This window comes from Tursiops truncatus, chromosome 1 (genome assembly GCF_011762595.2).
Source record: "Tursiops truncatus isolate mTurTru1 chromosome 1, mTurTru1.mat.Y, whole genome shotgun sequence".
In the NCBI taxonomy this organism is placed as follows: Eukaryota; Metazoa; Chordata; class Mammalia; order Artiodactyla; family Delphinidae; genus Tursiops; species Tursiops truncatus.
Window position 1 is genome coordinate 40,142,944 of NC_047034.1, and position 23,841 is coordinate 40,166,784.

At 40.5% G+C, this 23,841-nt stretch overlaps 1 protein-coding gene across 9 annotated transcripts in view; it reads left to right on the plus strand.

Annotated features, from left to right (window-relative positions):
* Positions 1-12,119, plus strand: part of DTL (denticleless E3 ubiquitin protein ligase homolog) — a 39,968-nt gene extending 27,849 nt beyond the window's left edge. For 2 of the 9 annotated variants that reach the window (XM_019918706.3, XM_073803082.1), the window contains exons 13-17: positions 1,309-1,444; positions 7,094-7,926; positions 8,848-8,943; positions 10,135-10,245; positions 10,347-12,119. In XM_019918706.3, coding sequence (XP_019774265.1) covers positions 1,309-1,444; positions 7,094-7,926; positions 8,848-8,943; positions 10,135-10,233 — 1,164 coding nt within the window. In that variant the 3' untranslated portion in view covers positions 10,234-10,245; positions 10,347-12,119. Of the gene's footprint in view, positions 1-1,308; positions 1,445-7,093; positions 7,927-8,847; positions 8,944-9,287; positions 9,334-10,134; positions 10,246-10,321 lie in introns of all 9 variants that reach the window. The other 7 variants (XM_073803059.1, XM_073803054.1, XM_033853084.2 and 4 more) reach the window with 7 other exon arrangements.
* The last annotated feature ends 11,722 nt before the right edge of the window (positions 12,120-23,841 follow it).

Sequence of the window (23,841 nt, forward strand, 5' to 3'; positions counted from 1 at the left end):
CCTTATCTCTTTGCACAGAAAAGACTCAAAGGAAGTAGCAGGGCTGTTTACTCATACCAATTTAACGACCACCTTTTTAAAAGGTTCTTTAAAATAATTTTGTCCCGAGCCTAGAATTAGGAAGATAAAAATACCGCTTTAAAAAAAAAAAAAAAGATTTACACTTTGAAATTGAAAAAACTTGGATTTAAATTCTAGCTCTGCCACTTAATTGTGGTGACCTTGGGCAAATAACTTTATTCCCATTTTGTAGATGAGGTTATTTGAGTACAAGCCTTTTTATATTGTGAGAATTAAATAAGATAAAGAACATAAATTTTCAGACATTCAGATTTAGTGGTTGCTCTGTAAATAATAACTTGTTTATAGACTATAGAATAACTGGGGATTCCAGGCATTTCTTTTGAGCAGTTAAATATGTGTGTCTTCTTTTGGCCTCCCAGTGAGGAAAGGAAAAAGCTGCCAGCCTCTTGGGGACCAAGACTTAAGAGAACGTGTGTTCTTTTTTTTCCTCTCTCTTTAGTTACTGAAATAGAGAAATTATATAAACAAATGCTGGGGAATAGCTCTGGTACCAGTGGCCATTTGCCACAAGCTCTTCAAGCTGGACTTTCTCTGCCATAAAAGGCTTGGGACCAAGATCAGGAATGGTTAGATATTTTTAAAGGGGCAAAAGTTATTTTTAACTTTTTTCAGTCTAGTGAACGTGTCGTTTTCCCAGATTGCTCCTTTACCTATCTGAAAAAGAATCTTAGGGAAAGGTTTCATACTACTTGCCACAGCATACTAGAGTCATGGACTAAATCAGATCTTGGGAATAATCCCATTACTTTAACAATAAGCCAGAACTTGAGGAAGTCAGAGGAAAGTCATACAAATTAAATGTCAGTGACATACACTGACTGATCTTTTAAGAGAAAGAGTAAAAATGACATCTTAATTTAATTACATGTTTTGTAGTTACACAGAAGGTGATAAAGATAATGACTTGCCCAACTTCTTGAGAATAAAATGAAATGAACCTGGTTTTATAGTAGAGCTTTAGGTAGCTAAGAAATGACTGGTCACAAAAGTCATACCAGCAGAATGTATATAAAGAAGAAACTAAAGGATTCACTTCTTTGGAAATCTGGAATGATTCCTGAAAGCAAGGAATGAAAGTATCTGACCTTTCAGATAACATTTTCTATATCCTGTTACATCAGGCAGAATAATTCTCTAATCATCAGCCCTTAAGACATACCTGTTTTTTACTTTGTTGTGAATCTTTGATTGAAACTTATTAACTCCCTTCCTGGTTCTCTGTAGATTGCTACCTGCTCTGATGACAATACACTGAAAGTCTGGCGCTTGAATAGAGACTTAGAAGAGAAATCAGGAGGAGATAAACTCTCCATAGTGGGCTGGGCCTCTCAGAAGAAGAGAGAGGCGAGAGCCGACCTAGGTAAGGATCCCGTGCATTTTTCTAAGTTTTTTAATGGTTTGATTGATTTAGTTCTGTAGTACAGATGGTGAGCTAGATTTGATCTTATTTTGGTATGTTTTCAGAGGAAAGCACCGTCTCATTGACATTCTTTTTAATATATGTTTTCTGAACACTACTATGTTTATCATCTACACAAGGCAATGGAATACACCAGTAGATTTATTTTTTAAGTATTTGTTGAACATCTACTATGTTCTAGGCACTGTTCTAAGTTCCTGGGGATTCTACAATAAACAAAAGATTCAAAATCCCAAAGATGTAAATGAAGCTTACATATTAGTGTGAGAGTAGGCAAACAAGTTAAAGAAGTAAAATTTGTCAGATAACAATACGTGGTTAGGGAAAAAGGAAAGAAGGAATGAGAGAATAGCAAAGCATGCTGTTAAAATTTTAAATTAGGTACCCAGGGAGACCTCAATGAAAAGATGGTATCTGAGTAAAAAAATTGAAGTAATGAAGTAGTAAGCCATATGGATATTTTAGAGAATGTTCTAGGCAGACAAAACAGCAAATGCAAAGGCCCTGAAGCAGGAGCAGGCCTGGCATATTTTGTATTCCTCAAAGAGGCTAATGTAGCTGTAGTCCCTGTGGCTAAAGCGGGCAAAAGAGAAGAGGGGAATAGTAGTGGAAAATAAGGTTCTTGTATGATTTTGGCTTTTATTCTGACAGACAGAAAGCTGTTGGAGGGTTTTGAATAGAGAAGGGTATGATCTGCCTTTTCTTAATTTGATAATTCTAACTTCTGTGTTGAAAACAAATTGTAAGGGGATCAGGGTAAAAGCTGCAAGCTAATTTAAAAACTCATTGAAATAACACAGGAAGCAATGATGCTGACTTAGACCAAAGAGGTAGCAAACGGTGGGACAAAAAGTCTTCAAAATCTGGATATGATGGAGCCAATAGAATGTGCTGTGGGACGTAAGGGAGAGTTATCAAGGATAACTTCAGAATTTATGGCTTGAGAAGCTAGAAGGGTGGAGTTGCCGTTAACCTATATAGGAATCACTGCAGGAGGAACAGGTTTGGGGGAGGGAACAGCTGGATATGTTGTTTGATATTGTTAGACATCTAAGTGGGGTTGTCAGAGAGGCAGTTAGATGTTTAATTCTGCAATTTAGGGCTGGAGTTGTAAATTTCGGATTCATCATCATATTGGTAAAAGGTAGCTATAGATGGAAAAGAGAATAGGTCTGGGGTCTGAGCCTTGGAACATCCTAATATTTAGAAATTGGAGAGGTGAAGGAGCAGGTACAACCTGAGAAGTAAGAGAAAAACCAAGAGTATTTTGTAAACTAAGAAAGATCAGATGTTTTTGGCATGCAATGTAAGATGAAGGCTAAAAACTGACCTTTAGGTTTGGCAGTGCAGGCAACCTTAGTGAGAGCAGTTTTTGGTGGTGTGTTGGTGGCCTGATTAGTGTTGTTCAGGAGGATGGGAGAAGAGAAGGCTCTTTCAAGAAGTCTTCCTAGAAAGGAAAGAAGAGAGATGAAGTGGTAGCTGAAGGAGGAAGCTGTGTTGAAGTTTGTTTTGGTTTTGTTTTGTTTTGGTTTTTGTGGTACGCGGGCCTCTCACTGTTGTGGCCTCTCCCGTTGCGGAGCACAGGCTCCGGACGCGCAGGCTCAGCAGCCATGGCTCACGGGCCCAGCCGCTCTGTGGCATGTGGTATCTTCCCGGACCGAGGCACGAACCCATGTCCCCTGCATGGGCAGGTGGACTCTCAACCACTGCGCCACCAGGGAAGCCCCTTGTTTTGTTTTTAATGAGAATATAGCATTTTGTATGTGATTGAAAGGATCCTATAGTGAAGGGGAAAATCGATGCAGGGAAGTTTGCTGGACCAGTGTCCTCGAGTGAGGGGATGATATCTAATATACATGTTGAAGAGTAGTCCTTTGTCAGGGGTGTAGATAGTTCATCCATAGTAACCAGAAGGCAGAAATATAGGCACAGTGAAGGTAGGTGGATAAATGGGATGGTCAGAACTTGTGGAAGTTTCCAACTGTTCTGACAGCTTCTATTTTCTTAGATAGGAATGAGGATCATCAACTGAGAATAAGGATGAGGGGTGGAAGTGATAGAGATTTGAGGAGAGAAGAGAAAGTCTGGAATAGTCATATAGAGAATAGAAGAGTAAATGGACCAGGGAAATATGATGTTGGGCATAAGAGTCAACCTAAGGCTGGCACTCACTCATTGAAAGTGAGCAGTCAGCATGGTTGTGCATCTGCTGCACAGGTACAGGTACACTGTAGGTGGAAAGTTGGTTTTAACCAGTCATATGGTTTGTTTGTTTGTTTTTAATTTTTTTCAGTAATTTAATGTTTTATTTATTTTTGGCTGTGTTGGGTCTTTGTTGCTGCGCGCGGGCTTTCTCTAGTTGCGGTGAGCTGGGGCTACTCTTCGTTGCGGTGCGTGGGCTTCTCATTGCGGTGGCTTCTCTTGTTACGGAGCACGAGCTCTAGGCTCACGGGCTCTAGGCACCCGGGCTTCAGTAGTTGGGGCATGCAGGCTCAGTAGTTGTGGCTCACAGGCTCTAGAGCGCAGGCTCAGTAGTTGTGGCGCACGGGCTTAGTTGCTCCGCGGCATCTTCCTGGACCAGGGCTCGAACCTGTGTACCCTGCCTTGGCAGGTGGATTCTTAACCACTGCGCCACCAGGGAAGTCCCTCTGCTGCCTTGTCTTTATATGTATTTTTTGCTCCCTAATTTTGAAAAACAAAAATGAATTATATGAGGAAAAAGCCATCAGCATTGCCACCACTCATACAAAATTTCAGTTAACATTTAGAGTTATTTTTTGAGATTTTACTCCCTTATCCATAGAGATTTTCTTGTTAACAGTCATAGTTAAACTACAGATATATTTGGGTTTCTTGAGGATTTTTTTCACTGAACATGATATTCTAAGCACTTTCCGTGTTACCTTTTTAGCAAAACATTTTGAATCATCCCCTGGGTAAATGTTCCATAGTTTACCTAGCTATTCTATTGTAGTTGGACATTTTATTTCCAGTGTTTTGTGGGAAAAAATTTTTTTCTGAATTTAGGGTCCCCATCTCCCATTAAAATAGATTCCCAGAGGTGGAATTTCTGTGTTAATGACTATAAACATTTTAACATTTTTGATGAAAATTATGTTTCTTTTAACTAGGTGTTTTTGTTTTTTTAAGATTTTTTTGATGTGGACCATTTTTAAAGTCTTTATTGAATTTGTCACAGTTTTGCTTCTGTTTTATGTTTTTTGGTTTTTTGGCCACAAGGCATGTGGGATCTTAGCTCCCCGAACAGGGATCGAACCTGTACCCCCCGCGATGGAAAGCGAAATCTTAATCACTAGACCACCAGGGAAGTCCCTAACTAGGTGTTTTTAGTGTGTCATTAATTATTCTTAGTTTTGGAGGTCAAGTCACAAAAAAGTTACATACGTTGACCAAATTTGTACCATACTAATAACATTTAGCCATTATTGAATATTAATACAGTTGTTCTAAGGACCTAGTTGGATTATCTCGTTTAATTCCCCAAACAACCGAAACTGAAACTCAAGGAACGTAGGCTTGCCTAAGATCACACAGCTGTGAAGTTATAGTAGAATCAGAGTTCAGACCCTTGCAATCTGATTCTAAAGCTCATGCTTGGAAGCACCTTGCAGTACTGCCTCCTTTAACCCAGCACAGCAAAGCGAAGTTCAAACTAAGCCTGGACCAGGAGCTAGACCTAGATTTCTCTGTCTCTGGGTGATGCTAGAGTTAACTCTGAAGAGCACTACAGAGCAGCAACCTGACGCAAGGGCCAAAGGCTGGTGCACTGGCCATTCGGCCCTGTAAGCCAACTTGCAGCAATGGATTGGCTGCTGCTAATCACACTGCCGTTTTGAAAATTATGTTCCTATGTTTTCCCAAGCCTCTAATTGCCACCCCAATCCTTCACTGCTGTCCTGGACTGCCTGTCTTCTCTTCTGGCCCTTTTAACCTAGTAACTAGAAGGCTTTAAATCCCAAGGCACGGCCCCTTTTACCTTGTCCTACTTTTCGCAGTCAGCACCTGCTCTGTTGTTTACTATTCTTTCACTGTTTCAGCCAGAGATTTCATAGCACCGTCAGGGCAAATGGTTCTCTGCCTTGTCTGTGCATCATAGCCACTTGTGGAACTTTTTAAAAGTTTGTCTCCAGAAATTGTTCAGTAGGCCTGGGGTAGGGGCCAAGTACCTGTATTATTATAAAGCTCCACATTAAGTCCGCTATGCAGCCAGATTGAGAACCTCTGGTCAAGTATTACTAAGTGACAAAAATGATTATCCTAAAGAGAAGGAAACCTTACCTGTTCTATCTCAAGTGCTTGCTGTAGTCTTTTTTTTTATAACTTTCTTTTTAATTTATTTTTGGCTGTGTTGGGTCTTTGTTGCTGCGCCCAGGCTTTCTCTAGTTGCGGCGAGTGGGGGCTGTTCTTCTTTGCAGAGCACTGGCTCTAGGCGCAAGGGCTTCAGTAGTTGTGGCATGCGGGCTCAGTAGTTGTGGCTCACAGACTCTAGAGTGCAGGCTCAGTAGTTGTGGCACGTGGGCTCAGTAGTTGTGACTCGCAGGCACTAGAGCTCAGGCTCAGTAGTTGTGGTGTAAGGGCTTAGTTGCTCCACAGAATGTGGGATCTTCCCGGACCAGGGCTTGAACCCGTGTCCCCTGCATTGGCAGGCGGATTCTTAACCACTGTGCCACCAGGGAAGTCCCAGTTTATAAGAATTTGCCTGAAGTATTTGTCATTGCCTGTAAACAAGGGACAGGACACATAGAGAAGAGTTCTATCCACTATTTGATTTGCTTTACAGAGAGCGTGCATTGAGTTTCTGAAATGTTCTTTGACATTCTTTGGCTTGTGGAAAATCATAAATTGTAAATTAAGGTGGAAAGCCACATGAGGCCTGATAACAAGTAATTTATGGAATTACTTCTTATGGAGATTAAAAACTATCTCCATTTAATAGATGTGGAAACCGAGGCAGAGGTGAACGGTTGTACCAAGTCACATAGTGATTGTGTCAGATTGTAGACCTGTATGCTCCTTAGTGTGCGGTGCTTCTCTGCCCTGTGCTCAGAAGTATACACAGGAATGCTAATGGCAACTTTACTTATGAAAACAAAATATCATTAACAATCCTAATGTCTTACTGTTACCTTAGGATACTTTGTAGCTGTTAAAAGTGATATAAATCTGTATTAATGTGGGAAATGTTCATGATATGTTATGAAGCAGGTTACTAAATATTTGGTACATCATGGTCCCATTTTTGTGTAGAAAAAAGAGACGTATTATATCACATGCACAAGTATAGAAAAAACATTAAAAGTGGTTCACTTGGATGCTGTTAAATTTTTTCTGTAATTTCTAGATTTTTACAAGTATGTGTTTTACAGCAGGGTGTTTGGGGGGCTGGCAGTTAGGAAAAGGGAAGGAAAATGCTAAAAGGGTCCAGTAAGAATCAAATGACTTATGTGATCTGCTCACTGGGAAATCAACCCCTGGATGATTAAGTTAGCTATAATTTTCCTTGATGAGAACTTGGGGGTATTCTATGGCTTTCACTTCTGATTTTTGTGACCCTCTTTTCTTTTTCAGTAACAGTGACAAGTAGCCAGAGTACTCCTGCCAAAGCCCCCAGAGTAAAGAGCAGTCCATGCATTTCCTCCCCATCATCAGCAGCTTGTGCTCCAAGCTGTGCTGGAGACCTCCCTCTTCCTTCAAATACTGCCACATTCTCTCTTAAAACCCCTCCTGCCAAGACCCGATCTCCCATCAGCAGAAGAGGCTCCGTGTCCTCTGTCTCTCCCAAGCCACCCTCATCTTTCAAGATGTCCATTAGGAACTGGATGACCCGGACACCTTCCTTATCACCACCCATGACTCCACCTGCTTCTGAGACCAAGATCATGTCTCCAAGAAAAGCCCTTATACCTGTGAGCCTGAAATCATCCCAAGCAGTGGCTTGCTCTGAGTCTAGAAATAGAGTAAAGAGGAGGCTAGACTCAAGTTGTCTGGAGAATGTGAAACAAAAGTGTGTAAAGAGTTGCAATTGTGTGACTGAGCTTGATGACCCAGTTGAAAAGCTTCATTTGGATCTGTGCTGCCTTGCTGGTAACCAGGAAGACCTTGGTAAGGACTCTCTAGGTCCTACCAAACCAAGCAAGATTGAAGGGACTAGTATGAGTGTCACAGAGCCTCCTTCTCCTGCCAGTCCTTATGCTTCAGAAGGCTGTGGAACGCTACCTCTTCCTTTGGGATCTTGTGGAGAAGGCTCTGAAGTGGTAGGCAAAGAGAATAGCTCCCCAGAGAATAAAAACTGGTTATTGGCCATGGCAGCCAAACGGAAGGCTGAGAATTCGTCTCCACGAAGTCCATCATCCCAGACCCCCAACCCTAGGAGGCAGAGTGGAAAGACTTCTCCAGGCCCGGTAAGTTGGCAGTGGTAGAAGATGCATTTCCCAACTGGCCAGGGCAGGCACAGATCTCTTCTCAAAAGTCAGAATGTTTTGGTTTTTTTTTTAAAGTAAATCTATTTATTCCTAGGATTGCCAGATTTAGCACATAAAAATGCAGGACAAATATTCGTGGGACATATTTATACTAAAAGTTTTTCATACTAAAAGTTATTTGTTGCTTGAAATTCAAATGTAGCTGGGTGTGTCCTGTATTTTATCTGGCAACCCTATTTACTTCCATTAAAATCCCATCTGTCGGGCTTCCCTGGTGGCGCAGTGGTTGAGAGTCTGCCTGCCGATGCAGGGGACACGGGTTCGTGCCCCGGTCTGGGAGGATCCCACATGCCGCGGAGCAACTAGGCCCGTGAGCCATGGCCGCTGAGCCTGCACGTCTGGAGCCTGTGCTCCGCAACAGGAGAGGCCACAACAGTGAGAGGCCCGTGTACCGCCAAAAAAAAAAAATCCCATCTGTCAAGGTCCATACCCCTCAGCCCCATTGCCTGATTCATCAAAGCCTTCTTCATCCTCCAGGATGTCAATTCAAAAATATCTTCCCTCTCCTTTGTTTGACATTATTCCCTCCCCTACCCCCCAGCCCCTGCAGCCTCTTTTTATAGATTCTCTCCCCTTTTTATAGACAAAGCTGTAATTCATGGACAAGTTGCCAACATCCATAAATAGATTTTCAATATGTAATTACAGCTTATAATTATTTAAAATAAAGCAAAATTAAGATACTTACAAAGCAATTTAAGTGAAGAATCCTAGATTTTTATGATTTTTCCCCAGTCTTTTACGATCATCTTGCTCACACCGGTATTTTTGGCAACTCACCTGTATCTGCCTTTTTTTAAACATTCAGTTTAACTTTACTTATCTTTTTATTTAACTTAGATAATTTCAAAAACAGATATTGCTGGCAGAAATAGCTTTGTGAACCTTGAAAACCAAGTGACTCATGGTGGAGGCAGAAGTAGCTGTGAGCATTGGGTGAGCTATGGGTACCACTCAAAGGGAATAGAAAGCTTCTGCTACTCAGTTTGCAAGTTAAGGATGGAGGTGGGTTAAGGAATTTTCTCCTGTAGTTCATAGTAGCTCTTTGTCTGTGTTAGGGAGAAGGTGGAAGAACGATTGAAACCCAATTTAGGAGTCATGATCAGTAACATCTGCCCATTTAAAGGGCAGAAGCTAGATAACCTTAGGCCAGTTCTAGTTTAATAAGTGTTCATATCCCCCTCCTACTGTCATGAAGCCTATCCCATAATTTTAGGAAAGATAAACTAGAAGTTTTTTTTTTTTTTTTGGCTTAAACAACAGACATTTATTTCTCACAGTTCTGGAAGCTGGGAAGTCCAAGATCAAGGTGCTATTCTCATCCTGGTGAGGGTCCATTTCTTGGCTTGCAGATGAGTTGTCTTATTGCTTTATCATCATATGGTGGCGGTAGAAATATTTTAAAGATTACTTCAAACACAAATTCCAAGACCTGCTACAGAATATTAAAAAAAAAAAAAACTATAAGTAGTCTTTCCTTTTTTCTCTCAAAATTATCCCTGTAGGTGATCTTTGCCCCTAGCTAAAATTCCTATTATTATAGGAATTTTATTTCAGGGAGCTAGTCCAAGCTATGTGTTAGCAGAAAAGCAATTTCAATAAAAAATTGTTTTCATGAATGTGTACACCTTAAAGGCTGTAAAAAATAGTGTGCTGGTCCAAGATATTTCTGGCTTTATAATTTCAATCTTTGAAGCTTAAGTTTCTTTAAAATAATTTTTTTCTTTATGTATATGTTGATAATGTAGACTTCAGAAAAGGGTAGTATCTGCCATTTGAATACCTATCTCGTTTGTAAATTTGGGAGGGTGATTTACTCACGTATTTCAAAGAGGATGGTAATTGTAACCTCTTTGGTTCCTATTACGAGGCTTAACTGGCAATATTTTCTGTTCACATGAAAAATCTGTTTCCTCCTTCCTTGCATGCTGCCTTAAATTTTTCTGTATTTAGTACAAATCAACCAAAAGAGACATTGCCATCAAAGTATTTGAGACTGAAATCTATCTGACTAAATAAGCAAATTTCTAGGCATCCTAACTTAAAATACCCTTAGTGATAACTTGCTGAGGTAACAGCTGAACTTTGTCTTAGAAAATCTTTAGAATCTAAACTTTCTTCTTCTAGGTCACCATTACTCCCAGCTCCATGCGGAAAATCTGTACATATTTCCATAGAAAGTCCCAAGATGGCTACTGTAGTCCAGAACAGTCAACAGAATTATAGATTCTCATCTGAGTGAGTTAACTGAACTTTGACCCATTAAAACAAGATAAAAAATTCAACAGAGTGACTCTGTAACTCTGGTTTTAAGAAAGCTACCGTTTTTTCCTTTTTAGAGAAAATCCTTTCAACTCCGAAATTTACCTAGCCTGGTTCTACTGCCATGGTGTACCGTGCAGCTTCCTCGGAATGAATGCTGTGTTTAAATTTCATAAAGTAAGTTTGTCACTGTGTAACATTTTGAATGAGTAGTCTTTACTTTTTAAATTATGCATCCTCCCTACAATAATGACATCCCATGTCATAGAGGCAAAAAAACAAGTGTTGTCTCTCTTACTCTGAAACTTTCTGGGCACAGTGGAAAGTATCTGCAGGCCACAGCAGGAGGCCTGTCTGTGAAGGTCAGCTGCTGAAGAGGACCCTGAGTCTCTGCTGCTTCCAACAAATACAGTTTCATATAAAATATATATAATCTTTTCACTACATTTTTGTGGGGTTTTTTAAGTATGTGGTAAAATGTGATGTTTAGATAAGCAAATTTATATTGATTCAGTGTTAAAATACAATCTCAAGTTAAAATCATCTTTATTTTAAAAGCAGTGATAAATATCAGCTCGTTGGAGAACACTAGAAATGTTTGTCTTTTTTTCCCCCGTATATATCTCCCACATGAGATCTAAGGTTCTCATATTTTTACCAAGCAATCTACTATGTTTCCAACCCAACATCACGTTCTAGAAAAGGTTATAGTTTTTGCCATTTACTGGAGGAAGATGTTTATAGAATCAGTAGTCACTGAAGCTGGAGTTTGAATTCAGTCTTCAGTTCTCTAGGGGCTGCTACTTTTTTAAAAAAGAAGTCGTCAGATTTTAAGAAAAAGTAATGATTTTTTATTGATATTTTTATAAAAGTAGGTAGTTCTTAACTGAAAATCCAGAACCTAAAGAGTAAATCTTGACTTTAACTTGATTTTTTGGATTCTCTTTATATACAAAAAAGCAGTGATCTTCTAGTAGAGCCCTGAGCCAAACATCATAGAATTTTCTCTAGGTATTTAATAGAGAGAGTGTACAGACTGACTCTCAGTTAATAGTGTGCAAAATATCTTGAGTATCCCTTACCTTAACAGTTACGTATCAATCAGCTTCAAATGAACCATTGTTTTATATTTTAGCCCTTTGTAACCTTATAGAAACAAGCTCCGTGTACTTCTATGTACTATGTCCTTGGAAGGGAGTCCTCTTCCAGTCATGAAACTTGATTCATTTTATCCACATCCCTGAGGACTGTGTAGACTTTATTCATACTTTTGTCATCATTTTAAAATCTATTTTTAATGATAACTCTTTAATTCCTTTGATTCTTATAAATGAAGGTGTAACAACAAGAACTGCATGGGTCAGTTAAGCATGGGTTCTCCTGGTTTTATCCAAGGAGAAAGGTAAATAAAGGAAAGCCACAGAAATGCTATTTTCGAAACAAAGTATGCCGTAGCATTAACTGAATATTTAAGAACTCTACTTATATTTGATGTTTGATTTTTGTGTGTTTGTGGGAAGGTGTTATTTATGACCAATACCTGCCAATAATGCAATCTATCTTTCTTGATTTGAAAGCCAGTGGGGAAAAGGATCCATGAAAAAGAGAACTAAAGTAGGTGGTTTTCTTCTTTGTATCCCTGCTCATCTGACAGTTTCTGCTGAGTAAAATTGGGTATAAATGTGGCTGTCAGAAACTGTGCTGAGAGTCTACTGAGTGTAACATTCCCACTTGGAAAACTAGTACTTCAAATGGGTGCCAAAGGTCAAATGTAATGAGATAATAATTATCCCTGCTTGTGTCAGTGTCAGACTTTGAGCTGCTCCTGAATAATAAAGCCTTTTACCTTATCTGATGTTCTTTTCTGAGCTTTTGCATTAACCTAGAAGCAGTCTGTCTACACAAAAGAACTATAGCAGTAATCAAGAATCCCTTCTACTTGCTCATTGAATAAAATTTGTTTATTCCCAAGGACATGATCTAGTTCAGGCTGAAAGAGGTTTTCATAAAATACGTCTTGCTTGATCAGACCTTGAGTGTTTAAGGTGGCTTGGATTACTTGATAAAGGAGGGTGGGGTGGTGTAATTCTTTTTAGAAACAAGTATTTCCAGCCCAAGGTTTTCTATTTGAATACACTCCAAGCACTTTTGCTACAAAGCTGTATTAGAGTTTCCGTTTGGCTGTTTCAACACAGGCCCTTAATTTACTTTTGCAAGGGTTGACTAATTAGTCCTTTAAAATGTCTCTTAATCTAGGCTGCGCTTTCAGTTGGTGATAAATCAGAATCATGTGTAGCTTACCCCGTTGGGGTGGCAGAAGGCAGGTTCAGCCCACCATCCCTATCCCCAGCCTTAATAACTTAAAACTTTAAGATTTTTGGGACACCCTGTGTAGGAGGCATTTTTTAAAACCTCAATTGTGCAATATGCATGTCTAGACATTACTTTTTTCTTTTTAAGTGTGTGTGTGTGTGTGTGTGTGTGTGTGTGTGAGTTGCTTTAACCCTCACCTTGAAATTAGCCAGTGGCAATTATCTTGTATAGGTCACAGCAGTTTAACATATGCTTTTTGAGAGCCTGTTGTAGCCGACACACTGCTGCTCTTAGGTCTGTTCTTCTGCTTTTCCTAGTTCCAAAAGGGACAGGACTTCCTCTCACACTGCTCTTAAAGCAAAGGACAAGCAGTCTCACAGAGAGAATCCGTTCCACAGCTAGGTGGTGTGGGCAACATTTTACAGAGGTGCATCAGAAGAGAAACTGAGTGAGGATGTCGTACTAGAGAACCTGAGTTCTTGTCCTCCTTGTGGCAGTTCAGCACAGGTATCTGCTTTGTAATTATATACAGGGCTGAATGCTGGCCCCGTTGAGCATCACACCGCTTCCCACACAGGTCTCCATAGGAGATCCTTTGCCTGCCGTCGGTTCGGATCATGCCACATCACGGATTAACCGCTTACGCATCAGATTCCTAGGAATTGTGGAAAAACCTGCATTGTGCATGTGCTCTTTAGAGATTATTTGCACGTTATAAGCAAGCCAAACAACATTTTGTTGGATGTGAAGTGAGTCAAATACTTCATTAGATCCAATGCCAGGAATACAAGCCCAACTTGCTATAAGGGACTCACTTTGTCATCTAAAGGGGTAGAAAAACCTGTTTTATTTCTGAGCTACGTTTGAGCACATGCTAAAAAGTGTAAGTGTTGTTATAGAATTATGTAAAGTCAAGTCAGCCTTTAAAAAAACATTAGGCAGCTTGTTTGGATCAGTATGCCTACAGCAAGTATGTACAACACAAATGAGAGGTGTTACAGTATTAAAGCATAGGCTTATTCCATCCCTGAAGCTCATCCCTCCCACTTCCCTGCTAAGCCAGGAAAGAGGACTTCAAGGATATATAACCAGGTTCTTAATTTTGAATTTCAAAGGTTTAATATTCCATTTATACCCCATTTCTCTTTAATTTCCTTAACTTGCCACTTGCCCTTTCCAGTTTTGACATTCTAAATAATTCAAGCTATTTTGTAGAATATGAATAGCACATTTTAAATGCCTTTGATTGGAAGACATTCAATTCAGCCAACACATCCATCACCTGGAAGATGTTCAATTCAGCCAACACTTATTTATTCACTCCTGCCAAGCCCTGTGTGAAGCACCTGGTCTGCAGAGTTCCTCCCTTTATTTTCAGTAGTCAAAGGAGTCACTTTATCTGTGGCGCTTCAATAAGCTAAAGTCAGCATTTGAGGGAAACAGGCAAAGATCGGATTTTCACGTCCTTTGAATGAAGTTGTGAGCAGCTACGATGTAGCAAGTGCTGGCTAGATGCAGACTCTTCCCTCCAGGAACTTCATTCAACTGCCACTTAAAGAACCTTTAACTTTTCAAAGTAAGATGCTTTCCTCATGCATGTTTCATATATTCTTTATAACACTGTAAATAACAGTTAAAAACATCTCTAGACTGCATAGCTTTGAATTCCAGCCCTAGCTGTATGACCTTTGGCAAGTTCCTTAACCTCTCTGTGAATCAGTTTCCATGAGATGTGCGGTTATTACATGTACAGTTCTTAGGACAGTGCCTAATAGCACGTAATAGCTTACATTTATTGAACAATTACTGTTAGCTATTATTCTCATAAGGTAGGGAGGGCAGGGGTTGTTAACCATATTTGATAAATGGACATAAAGGTTTAAGTAACCAGTTCTTCTGACATTCCTGTTCCACTACAGTTGTGATCCACAGTTAGGGGAACTAAATCAGAATCACCTGGGAAGCTTCGCCTGGGCCTCCAGTCTTAGCACTTTTCAAAAGGAGCAAATGGGCCTCTGGGAAAAAAAATCTCTATTTCCCCAGGTGTTTGAGATTCATGACTCTTTCTCACCAGGTGTACATGAAAATTACAGAGGTTATTTCATATATAGCCTCAGCCACTGTTTAAAGAGGCTGTGGTTTGCAAATCTATATCCTGGACTCTCAAGTAAGCCAAAGACGTTGCTCACACAAAGCCCACCCTCCCTGGACTCTCAAGTAAGCCAAAGACGTTGCTCACACAAAGCCCACCCTCCCATTTCCTGACCGCTGCCCCCAGCTGTGCTACATTGTTTAAGATGTGTTCACCTTTAGGGAGGAAGCTGCTGCTGGGGGACATTTAGAGCCAAGTCTTCATCATTTGTTGGGCTATTGTGTTCCCTGGCCAGCGAGTAGGCAAATAAGAGGTAAAGCTCAAAACAGGCTATGCTGCTGTATTAGTAGCTCTGATTTTGTAAGAAACTTAGAGTCAAACATTTGGTTGAGGAGTACTGTGTAAGTCTCTAGATTCTTTTCCCTCACTTCAGTGAGATTCTTCCCTGAGCTCTTTTTCAATGCCAATAATACTTAGTGCCTTTATTTCATCAGTGCCAAAATACCAGCCATGAAGGTTTGACATTTTGGTGGACAAACCCAACATCGAGGTTTCAGTTGGCATCTGTGTTGCCACTGCTGCTGTTCAAGACCGTGATTTCCAATTACGAGAACTTATAGAATGTAGCATTCTCTTATTAGGAGTTGGCACCTTCCTCTCCGAACAGTCCTCCATGTTGGACCCCTTCATCAGTTTGTGCCAGTTATCAATTCAGGTGAAGATGTAAAGGGCTGATTGTTTTTTTTTCTTTCTGTTAACAGCCTTACTTTTAAATCCAGAGTTTAAAAGTAATTATACAAGTGGGCCCTTCCCTATTATATTACCAGATAACGTATGTTATTGAAATAACAAACTATAAATAAACCATCTGGCCTTGCTATGCTGATACGAAGTTAGCACATACTGTCATACGTCACTCGATAATCATTCAGCACCAGTCTCTTCCTCTTTTTAATTTCTCTTCCACCTTTTCCCCATCACCTACAGTACACTCAAACATGATTTTTCAAGAATTATTTGAAAAGAAGCATAATAGGATTTATGAAGTGTAACTGAAATAATAGCGGTATAGGAACTGAAAAGTTAAAATCCAGTAGGCATTGTTGCCCCAGTAATGGGTCAATATTTGGGCCAACAGTTAGTGTCAAGTTGGAAATGCTACTTCCATAAAAGCCTTATTAGATTTTTCTAGCTTTATGTGGGAGTACGATTCCAAGTCCAAAACTCAATGTCTTCACAAAGAGGTTGACTAGCAGACAAGTTGAAATGAATATTAATAACCTTTGAGTGGGAAAGAGAAATGATAAACATTTCTCAGCTTCCCAGTTAGGTAATGAGGTATTGGCTTTTAAGTGTTGCAGCTATAATTAAGTATCTGGTTTTGGAAAACTACCTCCTAAAGCTAAGAAATGTAAGCAACAAAAGTCTGGAATTATACATGGAATGCCTGCAGAGCCAGGAAAATTAGAATGTGGTTTTTTGATGATTAAGAATGGTTTCTATTCCAGCCAACTCTCCTGTACAATAAATTGCACAAAGAGAGGATGCTGTTTAGAGCAGCTTGTTAACTCGAGTTATCCTGTGGTGTCCTCATGCCTTCCTGTTTACTTTGACAGCATTTCTAATCCCATTCACTTTTTCATGGTATTTTGGCCAGCTGAACAGTAAATGAAGCCAGGGTTGTGAGTTGGATTCCCAAATGGCCTATTCACTTCACTCTGTTCTGTGGCCACAGGCAGCCTGTCACATGCCTCCCCTAGCAAGCCACCCCACAGAGGGTGGTACAAACTCATAGTATGTACCCTCACTACACACATCCTGAAGGCATTCTGAATTCCTGTCTTTCCTCACTTCTCCCTATCTTATGACCAAGTTTATAAACCTCTTTTAATCAAACTTATAGATTCTTTCATGTAATACACACAATAACCCAATAAGTGACTATAATTGTTATCTGCATTTTGACAGATCCACATTTAGACAGAAACTAAAGCATGAAAGTTCAGTAGCTTGCCCAAGGACACATAGCCAACAAGTGGCAGCTTGTAGATCGGTATGACTCAAAAGCCCACAGTACTAATTCCCATACTATAATAACTTACAGAAAGAAGCCTGTCCCTGGCCCTCTATTAATCAAATATATGCTTTCTGGGCTTCCCTGGTGGCGCAGTGGTTGCGAGTCCACCTGCCGATGCAGGGGACACGCGTTCATGGCCCGGTCTGGGAAGATCCCACATGCCGCGGAGCGGCTGGGCCCGTGAGCCATGGCCGCTGAGCCTGCGCGTCCGGAGCCTGTGCTCCACAACGGGAGAGGCCACAACAGTGAGAGGCCCACATACCGCAAAAAAAAAAAAAATATATATATATATATATATATATATATACACACACATATATATATATATACACATATATATATATATATGCTTTTCATTTTGTGCACATTTGAAAGAGAACTCTCAAAATACTCCAAAGACATTTCCTACTTGAGTAATAAAAAAATTACTCTTTGGGAGAGGAAACCATTCTTAACTACAGGAGGAAGGTGATATACAGGTCGAGAAGCTTGAACCAATACTGATAACGTTATAAGAACACAAGAAGACTGACAAACAGGATCAAAAGCTAGAAAAACAGGAACAAAGGCACAGAAGTTAAAATTCTTTAGGAAAGAAAAAGTGGAATAAAGCTTGCCCACGAATATAAGGGAGAGAATGAAGGATGAAGATGAGGATACACAGAGCCTATGACCCAACAATTCTACCCCTGTGCCCTAAGGGAACTCACATGCACTGGGCATGTGTACAGGGATGTTCATAGCAGCATTGTTTATGCTGGCCAAAGGCTGGAAACAACCCAAGTGTCCATCTACAGTAGAATGGGTAAACTGGGATACTCATAATGGAAGACTATATAAAAGAATGAACTAGCTACACATGACAATGTGAATGAATGTTAGAATGTTGAACAAAAGAAGCAAGAACAAAGGAATGCATACAGTATGATTCCTTTCAAATCAAGTGTTATAAAACGGGATACTGAACTAGTATTTGAGGGATACATATATGGATGGTAAGAGGCAAAACAAAGATGATTATTACATTAGGTCAAGACAGTGGTTCCCTCTGGAGGGTTGTGCTTGGGAAATAATACATGGGGGGCTTCCTAAGTTATGGCAAGTCTGTCTCTTGCTCTTGGTGCTGACATGCTTATCTGCTCTGATTATACCTTGCATTTATGTTTTATGTACTTTTCTGTATATGTTTTATGATTCACAATGTTTAAAGGAATGAAGATGAGATCTCTAGAGAAGACAGGCAAGAGGTGGGGATGGAGAAATTCTAGATAGACTGGATAATAACAATAATAACAGTTATTCAAAGGGAATGAGTTACTAGGGGAGCCTGTGGGATCTTCTTGATACTTTCTATGGAAAAAGGAAAATCCCCTGTTCCCTCAAAGCAGAAGGATGAACTAAATTGCTTCTACATATACTGTCAGGATTCAGTATATTCATTCAGTTTAAAAGAAAAGAACTGAGCCTTCAGCTAACAGTGCAATGGCTCAAACATGGGGTCGGGGTTTTCATAACTGGGATTAAGCCAAAAGTTAGCGGGGGGAACTGACAGTGGGAGGGAATCCTGCAGCATTGCCAGCACTGCAGCCTTTAGCCACCTAAAAACTCCACGCTATATACATTTCTTCCTTTCTCCTTCTTTCCCACTCTTGTATTTTCTTTCTCTTCCCAAGGTGGGTCATCAAATCAAGACAGAAATGGGCCATAGAAATCAGATTCTTATTTTAAAGGTATAGAAACTGGCCTGGGGAAGTTAACCAGTTTGACCAACATCACAAAACTAGATAGTGTCAGAATCCATTCTGGTGTCCCGCTTTCTTTGCATCCCAGTCCTACTCATCTATTAGCTATTCCTCCAAATAATGTACTATCCCGCCTTTGTTCAAGGCGTCTCCTCTGCCTGGAATAGTTTTTAACCCCTTATGTCTGCCTTTAAAGTCCTCATTTTTTAAGGTCTAGTTCAGACACCCCTCTCTTCCTATAGGAAGTATTCACAGATTTTCCTAATTAAACCTTCCTTCCATTCAACCCCATAGTGCCTTGTTTAAACACTAAATGGTGCTTATCACATTTGTCTTAGAATTATTGGGTTGGCCAAAAAGTTCGTTTGGGTTTTTCCATAAGATGTTACAGAAACACCCGAACGAACTTTTTTGGCCAAGCCAATATTTCTCTGTTTCCACCACTAGATTATCCCCTCCTAGTTGTCAAACTGGCCTTACTCATTTCTGCATACCCAGTGGTATGCTAGAGCTGGCTCATACTCATGAAAGCCAATTATTAGATATTCAAGAATTTTGTGAGCTGGTTGTTAAAATGTTGGTAGCCTGAAATCAGTCTGGTGAGAGTATTTATACCGTGGAATAGACAAAAGCTACAAATCAGGGCCTTTTTTTTCCCCAGAGAGCCAGCTTATCAGCACATCCGGGCCCATTTCCCACCGTCGCCATCAACCCCTGTGCTTGCTATAGTGCCCAGTAGAGCAGTTGCAAAAAGCATGAGGAAGGGAACCAGTGAAAGTGCAGACCGAAATGTAAAGAGAATTCAAAAAGCGTCTGCTCAGTAGCCCAGGAAAGAGAATTCTTTGAGAACTGGGTAGCTAACTGCTGCTCGGAAGTTTATGATAAGGCCAGCACATCTTTGTTCTCCAGAGCTACTTCAGTAGCATGATAGGGATGAAAGATGGCTGGGAATGAAAAAATAGGGGTGATTAGGAAATAGGTAGTAAGGGTAGATTCAAGAAAAGAGAAAGCAGTCTTTCTCCTATTAAACAGCTATTTGCTAAACACCTACTATGTGTCGGGCATTGCACTAAACGATGACAGGACCTGTCCTCAAGCTACTCGCAGACTCCTCAGGCAGACAACAAGAGAACAAAACACAACGTGATAAGGTCTCTGATCAAGGCATGATGTGCGGACTGTGGGGCGCATCCAGCTGAGCCTGGGCATCCAAGGAAGGTTTTACACAGAAGTTGACTCTGAGCTGAGCCCTAGAGAAAAAAGAAAATTTCCAGATGGTAAGTGAAGGAAGGGCATTCCTCATAAAGGAAGTAGCACAATAGCACGAACAATGGTTTGAGGGTGTGAGAAAGAGTGCCCTTTGGAGGAACTGTAAGTATCGATGATTCCAGTTTCCCCCTAGGGCTGGAGCACAGGGAGCACATAAAGAACAGCAGGAGATGTGGCAGTGGAGGTAAGCAGGGGTTGGGGCATAAAAGCCCCCCCTGTGCCACTATATTGGAGTTTGGACTTTATCTGGAAGGCACTAGACAGCCACTGAATGACTAGGCAGGAGACAAACACGATCTGGGTTTTATTTTAGAAAGATGATTCTGGTAGCAGTGTGGGAAGTAGATTGGTAAGGAACCAGGCTTCAGGCAGTCGACCCCATTAGGAGGTGATTGCAGTAATCCCAGCACTAAAGGCAATGGACCTGAAGGAAGCAATGGCAGTGCAGACTAGAGGATAGTGTCAATTTAAGAGATGCTCCTGAAATGGCAAACTAGTGTTTTTCTTAGGTGAGTAAACGAGAAAAGAATCAAATCCAAGGATCTGACACTGGCAACTGGGTAGATGGTGGTATCATCTGGGGGGAAAGGGATACAGTAGAAATGACAGGATTACGGGAGGAAATTATTTTCCCTGTAAAGCCCTGATGGGAGAGTAGAGATGCCCTATAGGTGGTTATATGTATAGAACTGGAGCTCCGGAGAGCAGTCTGAGGTGGAAAGAATTTTAGGAGTATTAGGTGTGAAAAGAATAAAGTGGAGCTTAAAGAGGAGATGGGCCAGGGAGAATGTGTAGCGCAGTGGTTCTCAAACTTGAGTGGACACTCCACCAGTTTTTAATTCAGGAGGGAGGTCAGAGGTGGGACCTGAAAAGCTGCATCTCTAACAAATTCTCAGGCCATGTTGATGGTGCTGGTCGGGGAACCACACTTTGAGGACCATTAGTGTGGAGAGAAGCCAGCATTTCAGAGTGATTAGAGAAAGAAGAGCTGACAGGAGTGACTAAGAAGGAACCATTTTAGGAAGAGATGGCCCAGGACAGAGTTTCAAGGAGTAAATTTGAACAATGTCGGGCAAGACGAAGAACAAATAATGCCAATTGCATTTGACAATTTAGAAGGTAATACTGGAGCCAGGTGGTCGTGTCAGGGAGGAGAGGGGAGATGGCAAACGCAGTTTCCACTTCCAAGGGGTTTGGCTGAGAAGAGAAGTGAGAAGGGATGGACACTGGGGGCAGGGGGAGGGTCATGGTCAGGACGAGACCTGTGGTTGGGAAAGACTAAGTACATGTGTGGGCTAGGAGAAAGGAGGCAGGAAAGAAGTGTTTACAGGCAGGAGTGGGGATAACAGGAAGGAAGGGGATCCAGAACACAGGGAACTTCACCTTAAGGAGGAGGAAGAAGCCCTACCTGTGAGGACAGAGGAGCCTTCAGGATGCAGGAAAAGGCCAGAAGAATCAAGGGGGAGAGTTTTGAAACCTAGGTGTGCTGGAGTAGGTTTGTAATATTTGTAAGCCAACGGGAAGGGGCCTGCCCAGAGGCAAGGACCTATGCTATGGCTCAGGGTCCCAGAAATGGAGGCTTGGGAGGGATGGCATCAGAAACAAAGACAGGCAAGGATATAATTTAGGAAGTGCCCAAAGATGCAGCTGCAGTCACCACAGTCCTATGTATAAACTTGAAAAAAAAATAGTTTAATCCAAAAAAATCAAAAACACTAATTCGAAAAGATATATGCATCCCAATGTTTGCAGCAACATTATTTACAATAGCCAAGATATGGAAGCAACCTAAGCACCTGTCAACAGATGAATGGATAAAGAAGATGTGAGATATATATATATATATATCACATATAAAGTGGAATATATATGATATGTATATAATGGAATATTACTCAGCCATAAAAAAGAATGAAAATTTGCAGCAACATGGATGGATTTGGAGGGTATTATGCTAAGAAATAAGTCAGAGAAAGACAAATACTGTATGATATCACTTATATGTGGAATCTAAAACATAAACTGGTGAATATAACAAAAAAGAAATAGACTCATAGAGAGCAAACTAGTGGTTACCAGTGGGAAGAGAGAAGCAGGTGGGGCAGGAGAGGCATAGAGAATTAAGAGGTATAAACTACTATATATAAAATAAATTAGCTCAAAGATATATTGAATAACTCAGGACAATAGCCAATATTTTATAATAACTATAAACAGTATAACTTTCAAAATTGTGATTCACTATGTTGTAAACCTGAAACTTATATAATATTGTACATCGACTATACCTCAATTTTTTTAAAGTTTAAAAAAAATAAAATAGATCAAAATAGATTTTCCAACAATCATTGGACGTTGGTTAGATAAATTAAGATATGAGTGTTAGGAAAGATGTTACTGTAATGATAGAAAAAAGATAGGAAATAATATATTACCAAATAATAGGTATAATATCTAATTTTGTTCTTACAGGTATAAACGAATTTGAATATAAAGGTACTGTAGTAGTAGTCAGCACTGGAGAGTGGACTCACAAGTGATTGATTTATTTTCTAGATTTTTCTACAAGCATATGTTAGTTTTGTAATTTTTTTAAGTTATTTTACAAAATACTTTTTAGTTGAATCTAGGGAGGAAAAGAGTTACTTGTTTCTCAGAAGCAAAAGGGAAGGAAGAAATAATGAGCAAAAATACAGAGAAGCTTTGTATCTTTCCCCCCTAGGGTAAATAATTCCACAACAAACATCTTTTTTTGTTTGTTTTAATAAATTTGTTTATTCATTTATTTATACTTACTTTTTGGCTGCATTGGGTCTTCGTTGCTGTGGGGTTTCTCTAGTTGTGGCAAGCAGGGGCTGCTCTTTGTTGTGGTGTGTGGGCTTTTCATTGCAGTGGCTTCCCTTGCTGCAGAGCACAGGCTCTAGGCGCACGGGCTTCAGTAGTTGTGGCACACGGGCTCAGTAGTTGTGGCTCATGGACTTAGTTGCTCCACGGCATGTGGGATCTTCCCGGACCAGGGCTCGAGCTAGTGTCCCCTGCATTGGCAGGCAGATTCTTAACCACTGCACCACCAGGGAAGTCCCATTTCCACAACAGACATGTTTGCGTGTGTGTAAAAACATAGAACATAGAATCTTATATATAGAATACATATACACATTTCCACTATTCTTCATAAATGATTCCTAGAGGTGGGATTACTATGACAAAGGGTCTGAAAAACATTAAGGCCCTTACCTTAAAAGTGCCAACTCATTTTTGGGAAAGTTGTACTTTGAATGAGAAATTTCTGATACAGATATAAGGGAAACTGAGGAAATTCACTCAAAAAGAAAGTGTCAGGGACTTCCCTGATGGCGCAGTGGTTAAGAATCTGCCTCCCAATGCAGGGAATGTGGGTTCGATCCCTGTTCAGGAAACTAGATCCCACATGCGTGCCGTAACTAAGAGTTCGCATGCCACAACTAAGGAGCACACGTGCTGCAACTAAGGAGCCAGCGAGCCACAGCTAAGAAGCCTGCTGGCCACAACTAAGGAGCACATGTGCCGCAACTACGGAGCCCACGAGCTGCAACTAAGGAGCACACGTTCCACAGCTAAAGGAGCCAGCGAGCTGCAACTAAGGAACCCGCCAGCCGCAACTAAGACCCAACACAAGCAAAAATAAATAAATAAAATTAAAATTAAAAAATTTTTTAAAAAGGAAAGTTTCAGAGTCATCTGCAGAGAATGAAGAAACAAATGGGTGTGGGGAAGAGAAAGAAAGGAACTAATATGTGCCTGTTTGTGCCCCAGTCTGTGCTAGGCGCTTCAATAAGTACAACCCTACTAAGGGGATTGTTATTATTCCTATTTTACAGATAAAGAAACTAAACCTCTTTGAGTTTAAACCATTCTCCCATGGAAGCTCGTGAGTAGTGGAGGAGAGTTTTTAAGTCCTGGCCTCCAAAGCCAGAGCACATGGAAATGGCTTTAAATAACCACTATGAGAATTGCAGTATCTTCTCCCTTCCCTAGAGAATGGAGACTAGGACACTGTGGCCCAGCTAAAAGTTGGAGGGATCTGGAGTTATGGTATA